Source organism: Lutra lutra, chromosome 7, assembly GCF_902655055.1.
Source record: "Lutra lutra chromosome 7, mLutLut1.2, whole genome shotgun sequence".
NCBI lineage: Eukaryota > Metazoa > Chordata > Mammalia > Carnivora > Mustelidae > Lutra > Lutra lutra.
Genome location: NC_062284.1, coordinates 69592962 through 69607334, shown reverse-complemented (window position 1 = coordinate 69607334; position 14373 = coordinate 69592962). Strand labels below are relative to the sequence as shown.

Below are 14373 nucleotides of genomic sequence, written 5' to 3'. Positions count from 1 at the left end.
TCAAAGATTAGAGAGACCAGCCACAGATGATAATGACTCAGTGTCACGGCCAATTGTGGAAATTCGGCCTCCTAGCTGTCAGTCCGGGAAGGCAAGTGACGCTTCCAGACAGACGCGGGGACGCACTGACACACACGGAGTCCCTGAACCCCGCGGGAGGGCCGGCCCCGAGGCTCGCCGCCGGACTCGGGCCTCCCAGCGCGGGGGCCTTTCGCCGGCGCCCCTGACCTCCCGGCCCAGCGAGCACTTACGTGCTTGGAAGTTAGCGCGGTGATGCCGCGGACGAGGCCGCCCAGCCGCGAAGAGAAAGACGCCTTGACGCCCGCCGGCCCGCCAACCGACTGGTTCTGCAAAAAGAGTCCCGGCAGCGCCGTCAGCGTCTTCTCCACTATGTCGCTCATCGCCGCCGCCACCACCGCCCGCGATCCGGTCGCCGCCCGGCTTCATGCCCGGCCCCTGCCTAGCCGCCGGCCCGGCCTCCGTAGACACTTCCTGTTTGTTTGAAGAATAAATCTTTATTCGCGTCGGGCGTGGACAAGGACAGTGTCGTTCTCGAGAGAGGCCGCCGGAGGGCGCGAGAGGCCGCGCGGAGAAGAGGCTAGCCAGCTGGCGCGCGGAGGTTGACTTCCTAGGGAGGAATTGAAGGACCTGATGGTCCGGTTTCGATGGCGACTCCGGGGTTTCCCTTTGCTTTTATCCGCCTCCGCGCCGCGCGAGACCGTATCTGGAGGCGCATGTTCCTGGCCCCATTCGGCCTCCGTTCCCAGGCTGCGGGACTGCGGGCCCTCCACCCACCTTCCTCCCCCACAGCCCGAGGACTGCCCTCGGCGCCACGCATGGCCCTGGCCCTGAGGGAGCGGGGACGCTGCCGAAGGAGAGCGCGCTGTGCTGCGCGCTTCCTCACGCCGGGGTGTCGCAATCACTGCCGCTTCCTAACCGCCCCTGTTCTCCGGGATTTGGGGACGTTCTCGGGAAAGGGTGGGACGTGGTCGCGAAGCCCTCCCCACCCCCACACCCTGGCCGACTCCTGCTCTGTGGAGGCGGTTTCGAGGTCACGCTCCCGAAGCAGCCCACCCGGCGCGGCAGACGAGTGTGGGTGTTGTGCCCTACCCGCTCCCAGAGCTCCGTTCTTTCTCCCTTCAGAGCTGATCACAGTGGCCCCTGCATAAATACCTCATCTCCCTGTGGAGGGGATAGTTCACCTAATGCTGTTACCGCAGCTTCCACCTAGGACAGAATCTGGTACAGTGGTTCTCAGAATGCGGCCTGGTGACTTCTGAGGGTCTCTGCGACCCTTCCAGCGGATCCACGAAGTCCAAATTCTATGTCCAATACTAAAATGTTTGCTGTTTTCACTCTCATCCTTTTGGGAGTATACAGAGAAGTTTTCAAGAGGATAGTTGACTTAAGAGCTTTGTTAGTGGTGGAATGTGTGCTTGAGTACCCCTCTGTTTTCTAGAATGTTCCAAGGTTTAAGGTATAAACATGTGCGCTTTCAGAGATTAACTTAGTTTTTCCTTACTACTACTAGTGTGTTCTCACAAGCTATCCTCCCTTATACCTAGTCACTGTAACCCCATCACTCCCCCATAAATGGGTTTTTTGAAATCCCTAAAATGTCCTTGCACCCATGAAGAAACACAAGAAAAAAGTTCATTTTGTGGACTTGCTTTGCAAGAATAGTTTTTAATTTATTGAAAAAGTAAATGTTTAAATATTATTTTAAATTGTTATTCTTATAGAATTTAATATTTTTTTAAGATTTTATTTATTTATTTGACAGAGAGAAATCACAAGCAGACAGAGAGGCAGGCAGAGAGAGAGGAGGAAGCAGGCTCCCTGCTGAGCAGAAAGCCAGATGCGGGGCTTGAACCCAGGACTTGGGATCATGACCTGAGTCACAGGCAGTGGCTTAACCCACTGAGCCACCCAGGCGCCCTGTAGAATTTAATATTTTATTCAAAGTAAAATTTGGTTTCTACCCTTTTTTTTTTCAATTTTTTTTTAAATTTTATTTTTTATAAACATATATTTTTATCCCCAGGGGTACAGGTCTGCGAATCGCCAGGTTTACACACTTCACAGCACTCACCATAGCACATACCCTCCCCAATATCCATAAACTCCCCCTCCCCCATCAACCTTCAGTTTGTTTTGTGAGATTAAGAGTCACTTATGGTTTGTCTCCCTCCCAATCCCATCTTGTTACATTTATTCTTCTCCTACCCCCTTAACCCCCCATGTTGCATCTCCTCTCCCTCATATCAGGGAGATCATATGATAGTTGTCTTTCTCCGATTGACTTATTTCGCTAAGCATGATACCCTCTAGTTCCATCCACGTCGTCACAAATGGCAAGATTTCATTTCTTTTGATGGCTGCATAGTATTCCATTGTGTATATATACCACATCTTCTTTATCCATTCATCTGTTGATGGACATCTAGGTTCTTTCCATAGTTTGGCTATTGTAGACATTGCTGCTATAAACATTCGGGTGCATGTGCCCCTTAGGATCACTACGTTTGTATCTTTAGGGTAAATACCCAGCAGTGCAATTGCTGGGTCATAGGGTAGTTCTATTTTCAACATTTTGAGGAACCTCCATGCAGTTTTCCAGAGTGGTTGCACCAGCTTGCATTCCCACTAACAGTGTAGGAGGGTTCCCCTTTCTCCGCATCCTCGCCAGCATCTGTCATTTCCTGACTTGTTCATTTTAGCCATTCTGACTGGTGTGAGGTGGTATCTCATTGTGGTTTTGATTTGTATTTCCCTGATGCCGAGTGATATGGAGCACTGTGTCTGTTGGCCATCTGGATGTCTTCTTTGCAGAAATGTCTGTTCATGTCCTCTGCCCATTTCTTGATTGGATTATTTGTTCTTTGGGTGTTGAGTTTGCTAAGTTCTTTATAGATTTTGGACACTAGCCCTTTATCTGATATGTCATTTGCAAATATCTTCTCCCATTCTGTCAGTTGTCTTTTGGTTTTGTTAACTGTTTCCTTTGCTGTGCAAAAGCTTTTGATCTTGATAAAATCCCAATAGTTCATTTTTGCCCTTGCTTCCCTTGCCTTTGGTGATGTTCCTAGGAAGATGTTGCTGTGGCTGAGGTCGAAGAGGATATAAAATCAATGCACAGAAATCAGTTGCATTTCTCTACACCAACAACAAGACAGAAGAAAGAGAAATTAAGGAGTCCATCCCATTTACAATTGCACCCAAAACTATAAGATACCTAGGAATAAACCTAACCAAAGAGACTAAGAATCTATACACAGAAAACTATAAAGTACTCATGAAAGAAATTGAGGAAGACACAAAGAAATGGAAAAATGTTCCATGCTCCTGGATTGGAAGAATAAATATTGTGAAAATGTCTATGCTACCTAAAGCAATCTACACATTTAATGCAATTCCTATCAAAGTACTATCCATTTTTTTTTCAAAGAAATGGAACAAATAATCCTAAAATTCATATGGAACCAGAAAAGACCTCGAATAGCCAAAGGAATATTGAAAAAGAAAGCCAAAGTTGGTGGCATCACAATTCCGGACTTCAAGCTCTATTACAAAGCTGTCATCATCAAGACAGCATGGTACTAGCACAAAAACAGACACATAGATCAATGGAACAGAATAGAGAGCCCAGAAATAGACCCTCAACTCTATGGTCAACTCATCTTCGACAAAGCAGGAAAGAATGTCCAATGGAAAAAAGACAGCCTCTTCAATAAATGGTGTTGGGAAAATTGGACAGCCACATGCAGAAAAATGAAATTGGACCATTTCCTTACACCACACACGAAAATAGACTCAAAATGGATGAAGGATCTCAATGTGAGAAAGGAATCCATCAAAATCCTTGAGGAGAACACAGGCAGCAACCTCTTCGACCTGGTTTCTACCCTTTTTTAACTTTAGGTTCTTTCGTTGGCTTACGAAAGGGAGATTAGAAGAGTTGCTTTCTCAATCTTCCAACAGCTAAAGATGCTGAAAAATACGACATTGACCTTAGTATCAAGAGGATTCTCTGACTCAGGTAAAGGGGAGAGTCTGGGTAAAACCGTACATAAGAAAGGAAAGGGAATTGAATATTTTAAAATGGTAGGACCTTTAAAACTCAGCTTTTTTTGATACCACTCTTTGAACTAGAAATGAAAACCCCACTGAAGCATCTTACAGGTGAAATTATTGTGTTGCACTGGCTGCAAAAGGGCAAATGATAACTGAGAGACTAATAAAGTTTGTGTGTTTCTCAGGAAATGACTGCTGGATTAAAAAAAAATCAAAGAAATCATCTTTGGAAAGAAAGTAGCCAAGCTACTTTCCAAGGATGCAGTAGCTCACCAAATTAGAAATTTAGTTGCAATTGTAAAGACTGAGATAACATCTGATCTGCAGAAATATATTGCCTTGAAGATGACTGAAAAATTACACAAACATAGATGTAAGCTAGGCTTGTTGCTTTGCTTGTATCTATCCAGTGTCAGTACTAATACTTGAAGATCTCTTATGTAAATGCTTGGCAATAAACACAGGTAGTGCTGAAATAGAGCATTGACCAATTTTTGGGGGGGAGCTAAGAGCAATATTTATTAAGCACTTTATACATGCCAGTCATTGTTATAAGCACTTTCAGTGTATTAACTCATTTGATCCTTACCATACCCTATGAGGTAGGAGATCTTATTTGCACTTTATGAATGAGGAAACGGAAGTATAGGGTGAAGTAATTTGACCCAAAGTCACACAGCTACCCAGTATAGAGCCGCAATTCAAACCTGGTTATCTGGCTTCAGAACTCATGCTGTCAGGCATCCTGTATTTCCTCTCTCTCAACCAGAAGTTTCTCCTGAATATATAAGTTAAATAATGAAAAGAGTGTTGACATCATCCTGAGTGATGATGACCCTATTGACTCCTTCCACTCACACACTCTAAGGGAGTCAGTGTTTGCTTGCTTTGGTGAATGACAGGTAGTGTCAGGCCAGATAGACAGATAGAGGTGGAAGATGGAAGGCAGAAGAAGTGACCAATTTTTTAAAGTAAGTTTATCCTGGAACAATTGTGCTGATATTTGCACCAATGGTATAAAAGCAATACTGGGCAAAAGTGCTTGCACCTTGGCACAAATCAAGGCAGAGGCTGCAAATTGTATTCTTCACTACCATACACTCCCACTGGGGGAGGAGAAAAGCCAGTTTACCTTAGAATATCTTTGATAAAGCAATAAGAATTCTTAATTTTATTAAATCTCGACCTTTCAGTATATGCCTTTTAAGCACTGGGTGTGGCAAAATGGGAAGTACACATCAAGCAGTTCTGATGCACAACCAGGGTTCTTCAAGGAAAAGGACTTGAGGACTTGTTTGACTTGAAAGCTGAACCAGCCACTTTTCTTCATTTATTAACAAACAGAGCCTTTCTTGAAAGTGAACAGCAAGTCTGTCACTTTAAGGAAAATAATTGAATTTGTTGTCACTGATAAAATTTAAGCTTTCATGTGTAAATTACAATTTTGAAGAATGTGTTTCTACCACCAGGAGTTTGATAATTTCCCAATATGTAGGAACTGTTTTGATAAGATTGGATGTGATATTAATAGAATGTTATTTTTGATCATATATAATTAAATGTGTCAACATTAGGAAGACCTAAATAACTCAGTGAACCAAAATCTTCCAAATGATCAATGCATGATGTTATAAAATTAGGGAGTGGATGAAAGATCCATTAAAAGTGCATTCTAGGGGCGCCTGGGTGGCTCAGTGGGTTGAGCCGCTGCCTTCGGCTCAGGTCATGATCTCAGGGTCCTGGGATCGAGTCCTGCATCGGGCTCTCTGCTCAGCAGGAGGCCTGCTTCCCTCTCTCTCTCTCTCTCTCTGCCTGCCTCTCCGTCTACTTGTGATCTCTCTCTGTCAAATAAATAAATAAAATCTTTAAAAAAAAAAAAGTGCATTCTAGCCCAATGATTTTAATGTAACCCAGTGAGAAAAGCTCACAGATATGTTTTCAAATTCCACGTTTTAACAAACCTTTAAGAAACTACTTCTTGTTGAGTTTTGGTGTTATACTAAAGAAGAATATCCGCAATTATTTGAAAAGGCTATAAAACTACTCGCTTTTGTCCCAAACTGCATATCTGTGTGAGACTAGATTTTTTTCATAAACATCAAACAAAATAACCTGTTGTTGGCTGATAATGGCTCCCAAGGATATATCCACACTGTAAGCCTTGAAACCTGTGAATAGTGAAACTTGGGCTGATGGGACTGAGTTCATGATCTTGAGGTAAAGAGATTATCCTGTATTATCCCAGTGAGGTCTACAAGCCATCACAAATGTCCTTATAAGAAAGAAGCACCAGGAAATTAGCCAACACACACACACAAGAACAGTTGATGCAGAGATAGGAAGAGTTGGGAAGGAGGTAGCCGCAAATGAAGGAATGTTAGCAGTCACCAGAATCGGGAAGGGTCAAGGAGAGAGGTTTCTTCTGGCGCCTCCAGAGGGAGCACTTCCCTGCCCGCACCTTGATTTTGGCCCAGTGAAACTTGATGTTGAACTTCTGGCCCCAGAACCGCAAAAGAACACATTTCTGTCGTTTTGAGCAGCCAAGTTTTGGTAATTTGTTATAGCAGCCCCAGGAAACTAATACAATCCCCAAGACAACAGATCAAATAAAGAACCAGGCATGAGAATCCAGCTGTTTTATGTTAAGGAGATTTGCAAAATTGTGAAACAGTGCCATTCATTCCTCTCACTAATTTTTTTTGTTCTGAATATATAACTGTTTTTCATCTTTTTAATGTTATTAACATATGATGGGTCTGTTTTTTGCTATTTTAAAAATTAGTTAATACCTTAAATTTTCTGTTTTACTTTTCAATTTAGTATATATATATATATATATATATATATATATATATATATAACTCATATAAACAAAAGGTTTTGGAGGTCCCTGATAACTTTCAAACATGCTGAGGGGGTCCTAAGACCGAAAAGTTTGAAAACTATCTAGTACATAGTAGGTACTCAATTATTTATTGAAATAAGTATATGCATTATTCAGTCACATCAATTGATACATGAGTATAGGCCAATGAACAGCAAAAGACTTTAGAGGTAAAATGAATGGTTGCAAGAGAAATATACAGAAGAGTTCTTAGAAAAGAAAGAAATTTGGGAAAAGACAAAACTATCTCCAACTGACCCAATTGTGAAGAAGTTGGTGGAACAACTTCCAGAGCTTTCTACCCAGTGTGTGACCCAGGCACAAAGATTGTTGAAGCCCCACCAATTTCTACCATTTCTCCTCTAGGTTCCATCTTGCAAAGCTAGAAGTTGATAATAGAGGTAAGAAACAAATGTCAAAAGCCCAGAAGTAAAATACCTGGTTGGAAAATCTACAGAATTATATAGCAAGACTTGCTAAGATTTAGGATTATAGGATGTGGAAATTGGAAGAAATTTGGATGTTATCGACACATCCAGTCACCTAATGATTGGATACGTAGGCTGTAGAAGCCACTTGACCAAGGTCACACAACCTTAGAGGTAGAACTGAAATTGCAGCCCTAAATCTAGACTTTGAGTTTGGAGCATTTTCCCCATACTTTCATGGATGGACAATGAAGAGGTTGCCTGTGGCTTCTTGTTCTGAGACTCTGGCTCCAAGTCCTGCCATGAAATGAAAGGGATATAGATGTTTTCTTTGAAGCTTGTAATTTTAGACTGTCCATTTTTTCTGTAAATATGGGCTCTCCTTTCTCCTTTTCCCATCTCCACCTTTATCCCAGGTAATTTCACTCAGAATGACAGGGATTGAACCTATTAAATTAAACCCTCTAGAAGTGGATTTCCTCTCTTCTTCCAGTCAGGGAAGAAGGTGGCTGAAAATAGGGCAGAGAAATGACTCAATACATTTTAAGAAAGTATGATGGTCCTAAGACTGCAGTGGGGCCAGCTATCTTATTCCTCATGAGAATATCAGCAGCCCCACCATTTTCCAAGCAGGACTGTCTCCTTGGAAATATATACAGATGTGTGAAAGGGTAATGTTTTTCTTCTGCACTTCCTCAGCTTCCTTTTCAAAAACTCTTATTTTGAATAGATGTCAAATTCTCTTCATTCAAATCTCAAACTGTACAAAAGGTTATGCTGAGAAAAATCTTCCTCTCTTCCACAGGAAGCTGTCCACTTCCCTTCCCTAGAAACAACTGCTACAATCTATTTCTTCAGAAATATATCATACATAAATGTTAGCTTTCTCTCCAAAAGTCTTACATTCTATCATGTGACCACAGAGAATTCAGCCTACTTCTTTCCAAGATCTATCTCTAGGGAATCATTTCTTCATAGAACATTTTCCCCAAAATTTTTGCCTTCATTTGATGGGACTATTAAAGACAGAAAACAGTTGTTCATGCTCACTTATTGCAAGATTGTCATGCTGTCCCAGGAATGTGTCTGGCAGCCACATGAAGGGGGAGTTCCAAGGACATACAAATATCCATGTCTCCAGATCTCACCTGTGTCCTCAGCCAAACTCTCCCCTAGGGTTCAGGGGAGCTGATGCTATTCTTATTCCTAAGTCCCTCAACTTCTAAACTCCAGTTAGCTTTCTTCATCCCTTTGCTCTTGAGTTTAGCATTTGGCCATGTTTTCCCTGCAAAGCTCTTGTCCGCTCTCACCAGTAATTCTGTCTCCCACTCCAGCTAATTTGCTTCCCTTTACCCCCTAATAACATGATGGTTAATATACCTCCAATTGCTTTCTTTCACCTGCCACCATCTCTGTGCTGTATTATTACAAAAATCTTCTAATTAGTCACCCACTATCACCAGTTTCTTCTCTTTTCAGTCAGCCCTTCAAAGAGCATTTTCTATCTCAGAAATCTGATCATGTTATTCTCGGTTCAAAATAGTCTGGTGGATAAATGCAAACTCCTTACCAGGGAAACATAGGCCTTGATAACTTTCCCATTGCCTGCCTCTCTAGCATTCTCTTCTACTAGGCTTAGATTAGGATTTTTTGTTTTAGCAATATCAAGCTGCCAACAGTTCTCTAAGTATGCCTATGCCATGCTTTTAACTCTCATGTTTTTGCACATGCTGACTGTCTGGCATATTCTTCCATTCTTAACTAAAAAATTTCTATTTATCCTTTAAACAGAAATCAGGCAGTCACTTCCCCATGAAGCCTTCCCTGCCCCATGTTTGTACCTTATACAACCCCTACGAAAACTGGATTGAAATGATGTATTTATATGTCTCTCTCCCTTGTTAAAACCAAACCCTCAGGGGTAGGAGCATGTTTTTCTTATTCTCAATTCTAGCACAGAATCTATATTTGTTGTCATGGGAAAATATTCATGATACATTGATGTAAGTGAAGAAAACAGGTTATATAACATATGTATGAATGGATGTGCCTGGGTAGCTCAGTTGTTTCAACATCTGACCCTTGATTTCAGCTCAGGTCATGATCTCAGGATTGTGAAGATCGAGCCCTGCGTGGAGCCTGCTTAGGATTCTCTCACTCCCTCTCCCTCGATCCCTCCCCCATCTCTCTCTTAAAAACAAACAAACAAACAAACAAACAAACAACCGTATGTATGGTTTGAGTCTGTCTTTGCCAAAATATTTGTCAATCTCACATCTACCACAATTTTTAAGTATAAAATTGTTTGCTGGATTTATTTAATGTCTTTCTCCCTCACTAGACTAAATTGTAACTTGAAGACAAGGATCAAGTATTTACCACCATTTGCCTAGCACCTGGCACAATTCCTGACACTTAATAAGCACTCATTTTACATTCCTTAAAGGGTGTACATAGAAAAATATTTGGACACATAGATACCCAAATGCTAAAGGTCGTTGGTTAGGATGGTGGAATTATGTTTACTCTGTATGCTTTTTTTAATACTTTTTGATATTTATTGAATTTTTTGAATGATAATATATTAATTTTATAATCATAAGGAAAATTAAAACCATTTTAGGAAGGAAGCAAGGAACTAGGAACTCAGAGGTCCATCCAGGTCTCAACTCTACCTTCTCTGTCAAGGTAGATTAAGTGGGTTTGCCTCAGAAATGGGACTTGTGGAAGCTGAGAATGTCAGGGATTAAAGCAGAATCAGAGAAAGAATTACAAGAAAAAAGACACACTAGGAGAACATCTGGTTATTTGTTCCCCACTACTGGCAATAATCTGTGGGAATATAAAGAAGTACCCATTGATGACCATCTCCACCATAACTAATCCCTAAATTTGTCCTAAAGTCTAAGCAGTTCATTTGTCCTAGCATTTACCAGTGCTTCTTAACTTGTTAACAGATATTTATTGTATAAGGTATTCTGTGGCTAAATTAATTAGAAAATGCTGCATACTTCTTTTCTACTCACAGACCTGCTCTTAGAGATGTGCCATGTATCTTAGCATATTCATGACCCTGTGAAGTCCTGTGATAAAGAACCCTATTTAATTTTGTTTAACTCAGTATGTCCCAAATGTTTATAACATATGAAACAGATTTTTTTACCAAACAAAAAGCTAATATCTCATAAATAACTGCTTGATAAATAAAATTTTATCACAAAAATGGATTTCAGAGCAAGACTTCTCACATTGATGAAGAAAGGAAATAAGCAAATCCTTTCTATGGGAAACTAGTATAAAGCAAAATTATAAAATATATCCATTGCAGTGCTCTAGAAATTAACCAAATGCACACAACAAATTGAGAAGTGTCAGTTCATTAAAAATTACCACACATCAGGTAAAAATCAAGTCTATGACAGACCTGAGGCCTCAGGGCAGACTCAGGTCCTCCCCTTTCCTCCTGTGGGAACCATGCCACCCGGAATGCCGCTGACAGAAGGGGAGCTCACGGGGCTCTGAAGACGAGTGGGCTAGGGCTGAGCTCCATGGCTCTGTCCTTCCAGTCAGTCTCACCCATCAGAGAAGTCACTCTTTCTCAGTGGACAGGAGTCAGTGAGGGGCAAGGAGCAAAGTGCATGGCAGCTCCCAGCCCTCCTGGTGTGTGGGGGCTGAGAGGGACCTTCACACACCCTCCGTAGAAAGGGGAGCTGTCTAGGGTAAACAGCCTCCCTATGAAGACAAATCCATTAATTGTATATAGCAGGAGTTGGCACATACAGACGGTGGACCAAACCTGGCCCCTTACCTATTTTTTTAAATAAAGTTTTATTGGAACATAGCCATGCCTATCCATTAACATATTACCCACGGCTCTTTTCCTACTACAATGGCAAGGCTGAGGAGCTGTGGCAGTAACCTTGTGTCCCACAAAGTAAAAATACCACCTGGCCCTTGGAAACATTTTTCCAACACCTATTGTATGGAATTTGAAAACTTGTTTCAATTCCTCCCTAAATACAGTGTAAAGAGCAGAGGTAGTGGGTTACTGATTTATGAAAGGCTCTCTGGAGATCGGTGGGGATCTCCAGAGGGGCCAGGAGAGCCCCCCTCCCACCCTCGCCCTGGGCTCAGAGAGAGGACCCTTATTATTTAAATGGTCTTTTTCTGTCTCTCTCTCTCTCTCCCTCTTAGCATAGAGGATATTGTCTAATTTGTACAAGCTAAATGGGCATCCGATGCAAATCTACTTTTTGTTAAAACTTTGTGAGATTTCACTGAAAGGGAACAGTCAAGACAGCCATTCGGAAAGTATGAGTGAGTCAGAATGAATGAGGAAGAGGAGGGAGAGGGCGGGGGTCCTGACAAACCCTGGGTGGGCCCCGCCCCCACTCACCTCCCCACCCACCTCCCTGCTCCCTTAGGGCTCACGAACCTGTGGTCTACGTCATCATGGCTGGGTTGTGGTCAAACAGAAAGAGATAAATTCTCACCATGGGCCCCACTTGAATACCTATATGTAAAATGATATGAAACAGGCTATCAGTAAAGATACACAGAGAAACAATACCAGAAAGAGAAAAAAATAGTAAAAATGTGACAAGTGAAAAAAAAAAATCAAGTCTATGTCATTTTTCCCAGAGGCTTCTCCTCCATGCCCAACTGCCCTATAAATTTGATTGGTGGTGTAATCTATCAAAGTGGAGCAAGTCATGAAAACCTTGTTTAATCTGGAGACAAATGTGAAAAATCCAGTTGCGTTGTCTGGCTGGGGTTGCAGTCCTGACTGAGGTAAACAATGGATTAGCCAGTAATATAAAACAGAGATCAGGAAATAGGCATAGATAGTAGCTCTCGATCCATCCCTGGCCAACCAGAGGCTGCATGCACACAGAGGAGACACACAGGTCCTGTTGGAAAGCAAAAGTTAGGCACATGTGAAAACTGCCTAAAATGTGAAAGTTCTCTCCAAACCACACATATATCTAATAGCAGAAAATGGAAATCCTCCTGGCTCTGGGTGTTTGAGCACAACCTCTGATGAATCCTGGGCTAACCACTAAGCTATGCAGGTATAGGATGACCCTTAAAAGACCAGAGACATCAGTAAGCACACGGTGTCAGGGAGACAGTGACAGGTTGAGTCCAGGCAAATTTAAAAAGACAAGCAAAGGGGAAAACAGCAACAACTCTCACTGGGGCTAGAAATCAGAAACCAGATTTGCTACAGAATTTTATCTAAAATGTCCAGCTTTCCCAGAGGCATCATGATTTTGGACTTCAAGTTATAAAGCTGTAGTGATCAAAAGAGTTTGGTACTGCCACAAAAATAGGCACATTGATCAATGGAACAGAATAGAAAACCTAGAGGTGAACCTACAAGTACATGGTCAGTTAATCTTTAACAAAATAGAAAAGAATATGCAATGGGAGAAAGTTTTAACAAATAGTGTTAGGAAAACTGGGCAGCAACATGCAAAATAATCAAATTGGATCACTTTCTTACACCTTACACAAAAATAAATTCAAAATGGATTAAATCAAGACCTAAATGTGAGACACGAAACCATTAAAATCCTAGTGAGAATACAGGTAATAACCTCTTTGATATCTGCCATAGCAAGTTCTTACGAGATATCTGTCCTGAGGCAAGGGAAACAAAAGCAAAAACAAACTATTGGGACTTCATCAAAATAAAAAGCTTCTGCACAACGAAGGAAATAATAAAACTAAAAGACAATCTTTGAAATAGAAGGTATTTGCAAATGACATATGTGATAAAGTGTTAATATCCAAAATATATAAAGAATTTATAAAACTGAACATCCAAAAAATGAATAGTCCCATTGAAAAAATGGACTGGAGACATGAGTAGACATTTTTCCAAAGAACACATACAGATATACAACAGACACATGAAAATATGCTCAATATTACTAATCAACAGGGAAATAACAAATCCATACTACAATGAGATATCACCTCACATCTGTCAGAATGGCTAAAATCAACAACACAAAAAAACAACATGCCTCTTTTCCTGCTGGGACCATGGAGTGTGCAGAAGAGAAGGAAAAGAAGGTTCCTATTTGCCAGAAACCCTTGAGAAAGAAGTTTGCCCAAAAGAAATGCAAGGAGGAAGCTTATCTTTGAAAAAGCTAAGAATTACCACAAGGAATACAGGCAGGTAGGTAGATGTTCTACAGAACAGAGATTTAAATGGCCAGGATGGTGCTAAAAAAAAAAAAAAAAAAAAAAAAAAAAAAAGAAGAAGAAGAAGAAAGAAAGAAAAGCTGGCAACTTCTAACATACCTGCAGAAACCAAATTGTCATTTGTCATCAGTATCAGAGGTATCAGTGGTGTAAGCCCAAAGGTTTGGAAGGTGTTGCAGCTTCTTCACCTTTGCCAGTTCTTCAATGGCACCTTTGTTAAGCTCAACAAGGCTTCAATTAACATGCTAAGGATTGTGGAACCATATATAGCATGACCTGAAGTCTGTAAATGAATTGATCTACAAGCGTGATGATGGCAAAAACAACAAGAAGTGAAATGCCCTGACAGATAACACATTAACTGGCAAATATGGCATCATCTGTGTGGAGGATCTGATTCATGAAATCTATACTTTTGGAGCATGTTTCAAAGGAACAAACAACTTTTTTGGCTCTTCAAATTATCTTTTCCATGAGGGAGAATGAAGAAAAAGACCACCCATTTTGTAGAAGTTGGAGATGCTAGTGACAGGGAAGACCAGATAAATAGCCTTATTAGAAGGATGAACTAAGGTATCTACCATGATTATTTTTGTGCTGTGGTCAGATAATAAATGACTACTTTCAAATGGGAGGGGAAAAAAAAGGAATAAAAGAAAAACAAACAAAAAACAGGTGTTGGCAAGGATGTGAAGAAAGGGGAACTCTCCTACACTGTTAGTGAGAATGCAGACTGGTGCAGCCACTCTGGAAAACAGTTTGGAGTTTCCTCAA

At 41.3% G+C, this 14373-nt stretch overlaps 1 protein-coding gene and 1 pseudogene across 2 annotated transcripts in view; one reads left to right on the top strand and one right to left on the bottom strand.

The window, feature by feature from the left end:
* Positions 1–401, bottom strand: part of AP4E1 (adaptor related protein complex 4 subunit epsilon 1) — a 60601-nt gene extending 60200 nt beyond the window's left edge. For both annotated transcript variants that reach the window (XM_047736669.1, XM_047736670.1), the window contains exon 1: positions 252–401. In XM_047736669.1, coding sequence (XP_047592625.1) covers positions 252–401 — 150 coding nt within the window. The remainder of the gene's footprint in view (positions 1–251) is intronic.
* A 13036-nt stretch (positions 402–13437) lies between these two features.
* LOC125104454 (60S ribosomal protein L7-like) lies at positions 13438–14171 on the top strand (annotated as a pseudogene).
* Positions 14172–14373: the final 202 nt, after the last annotated feature.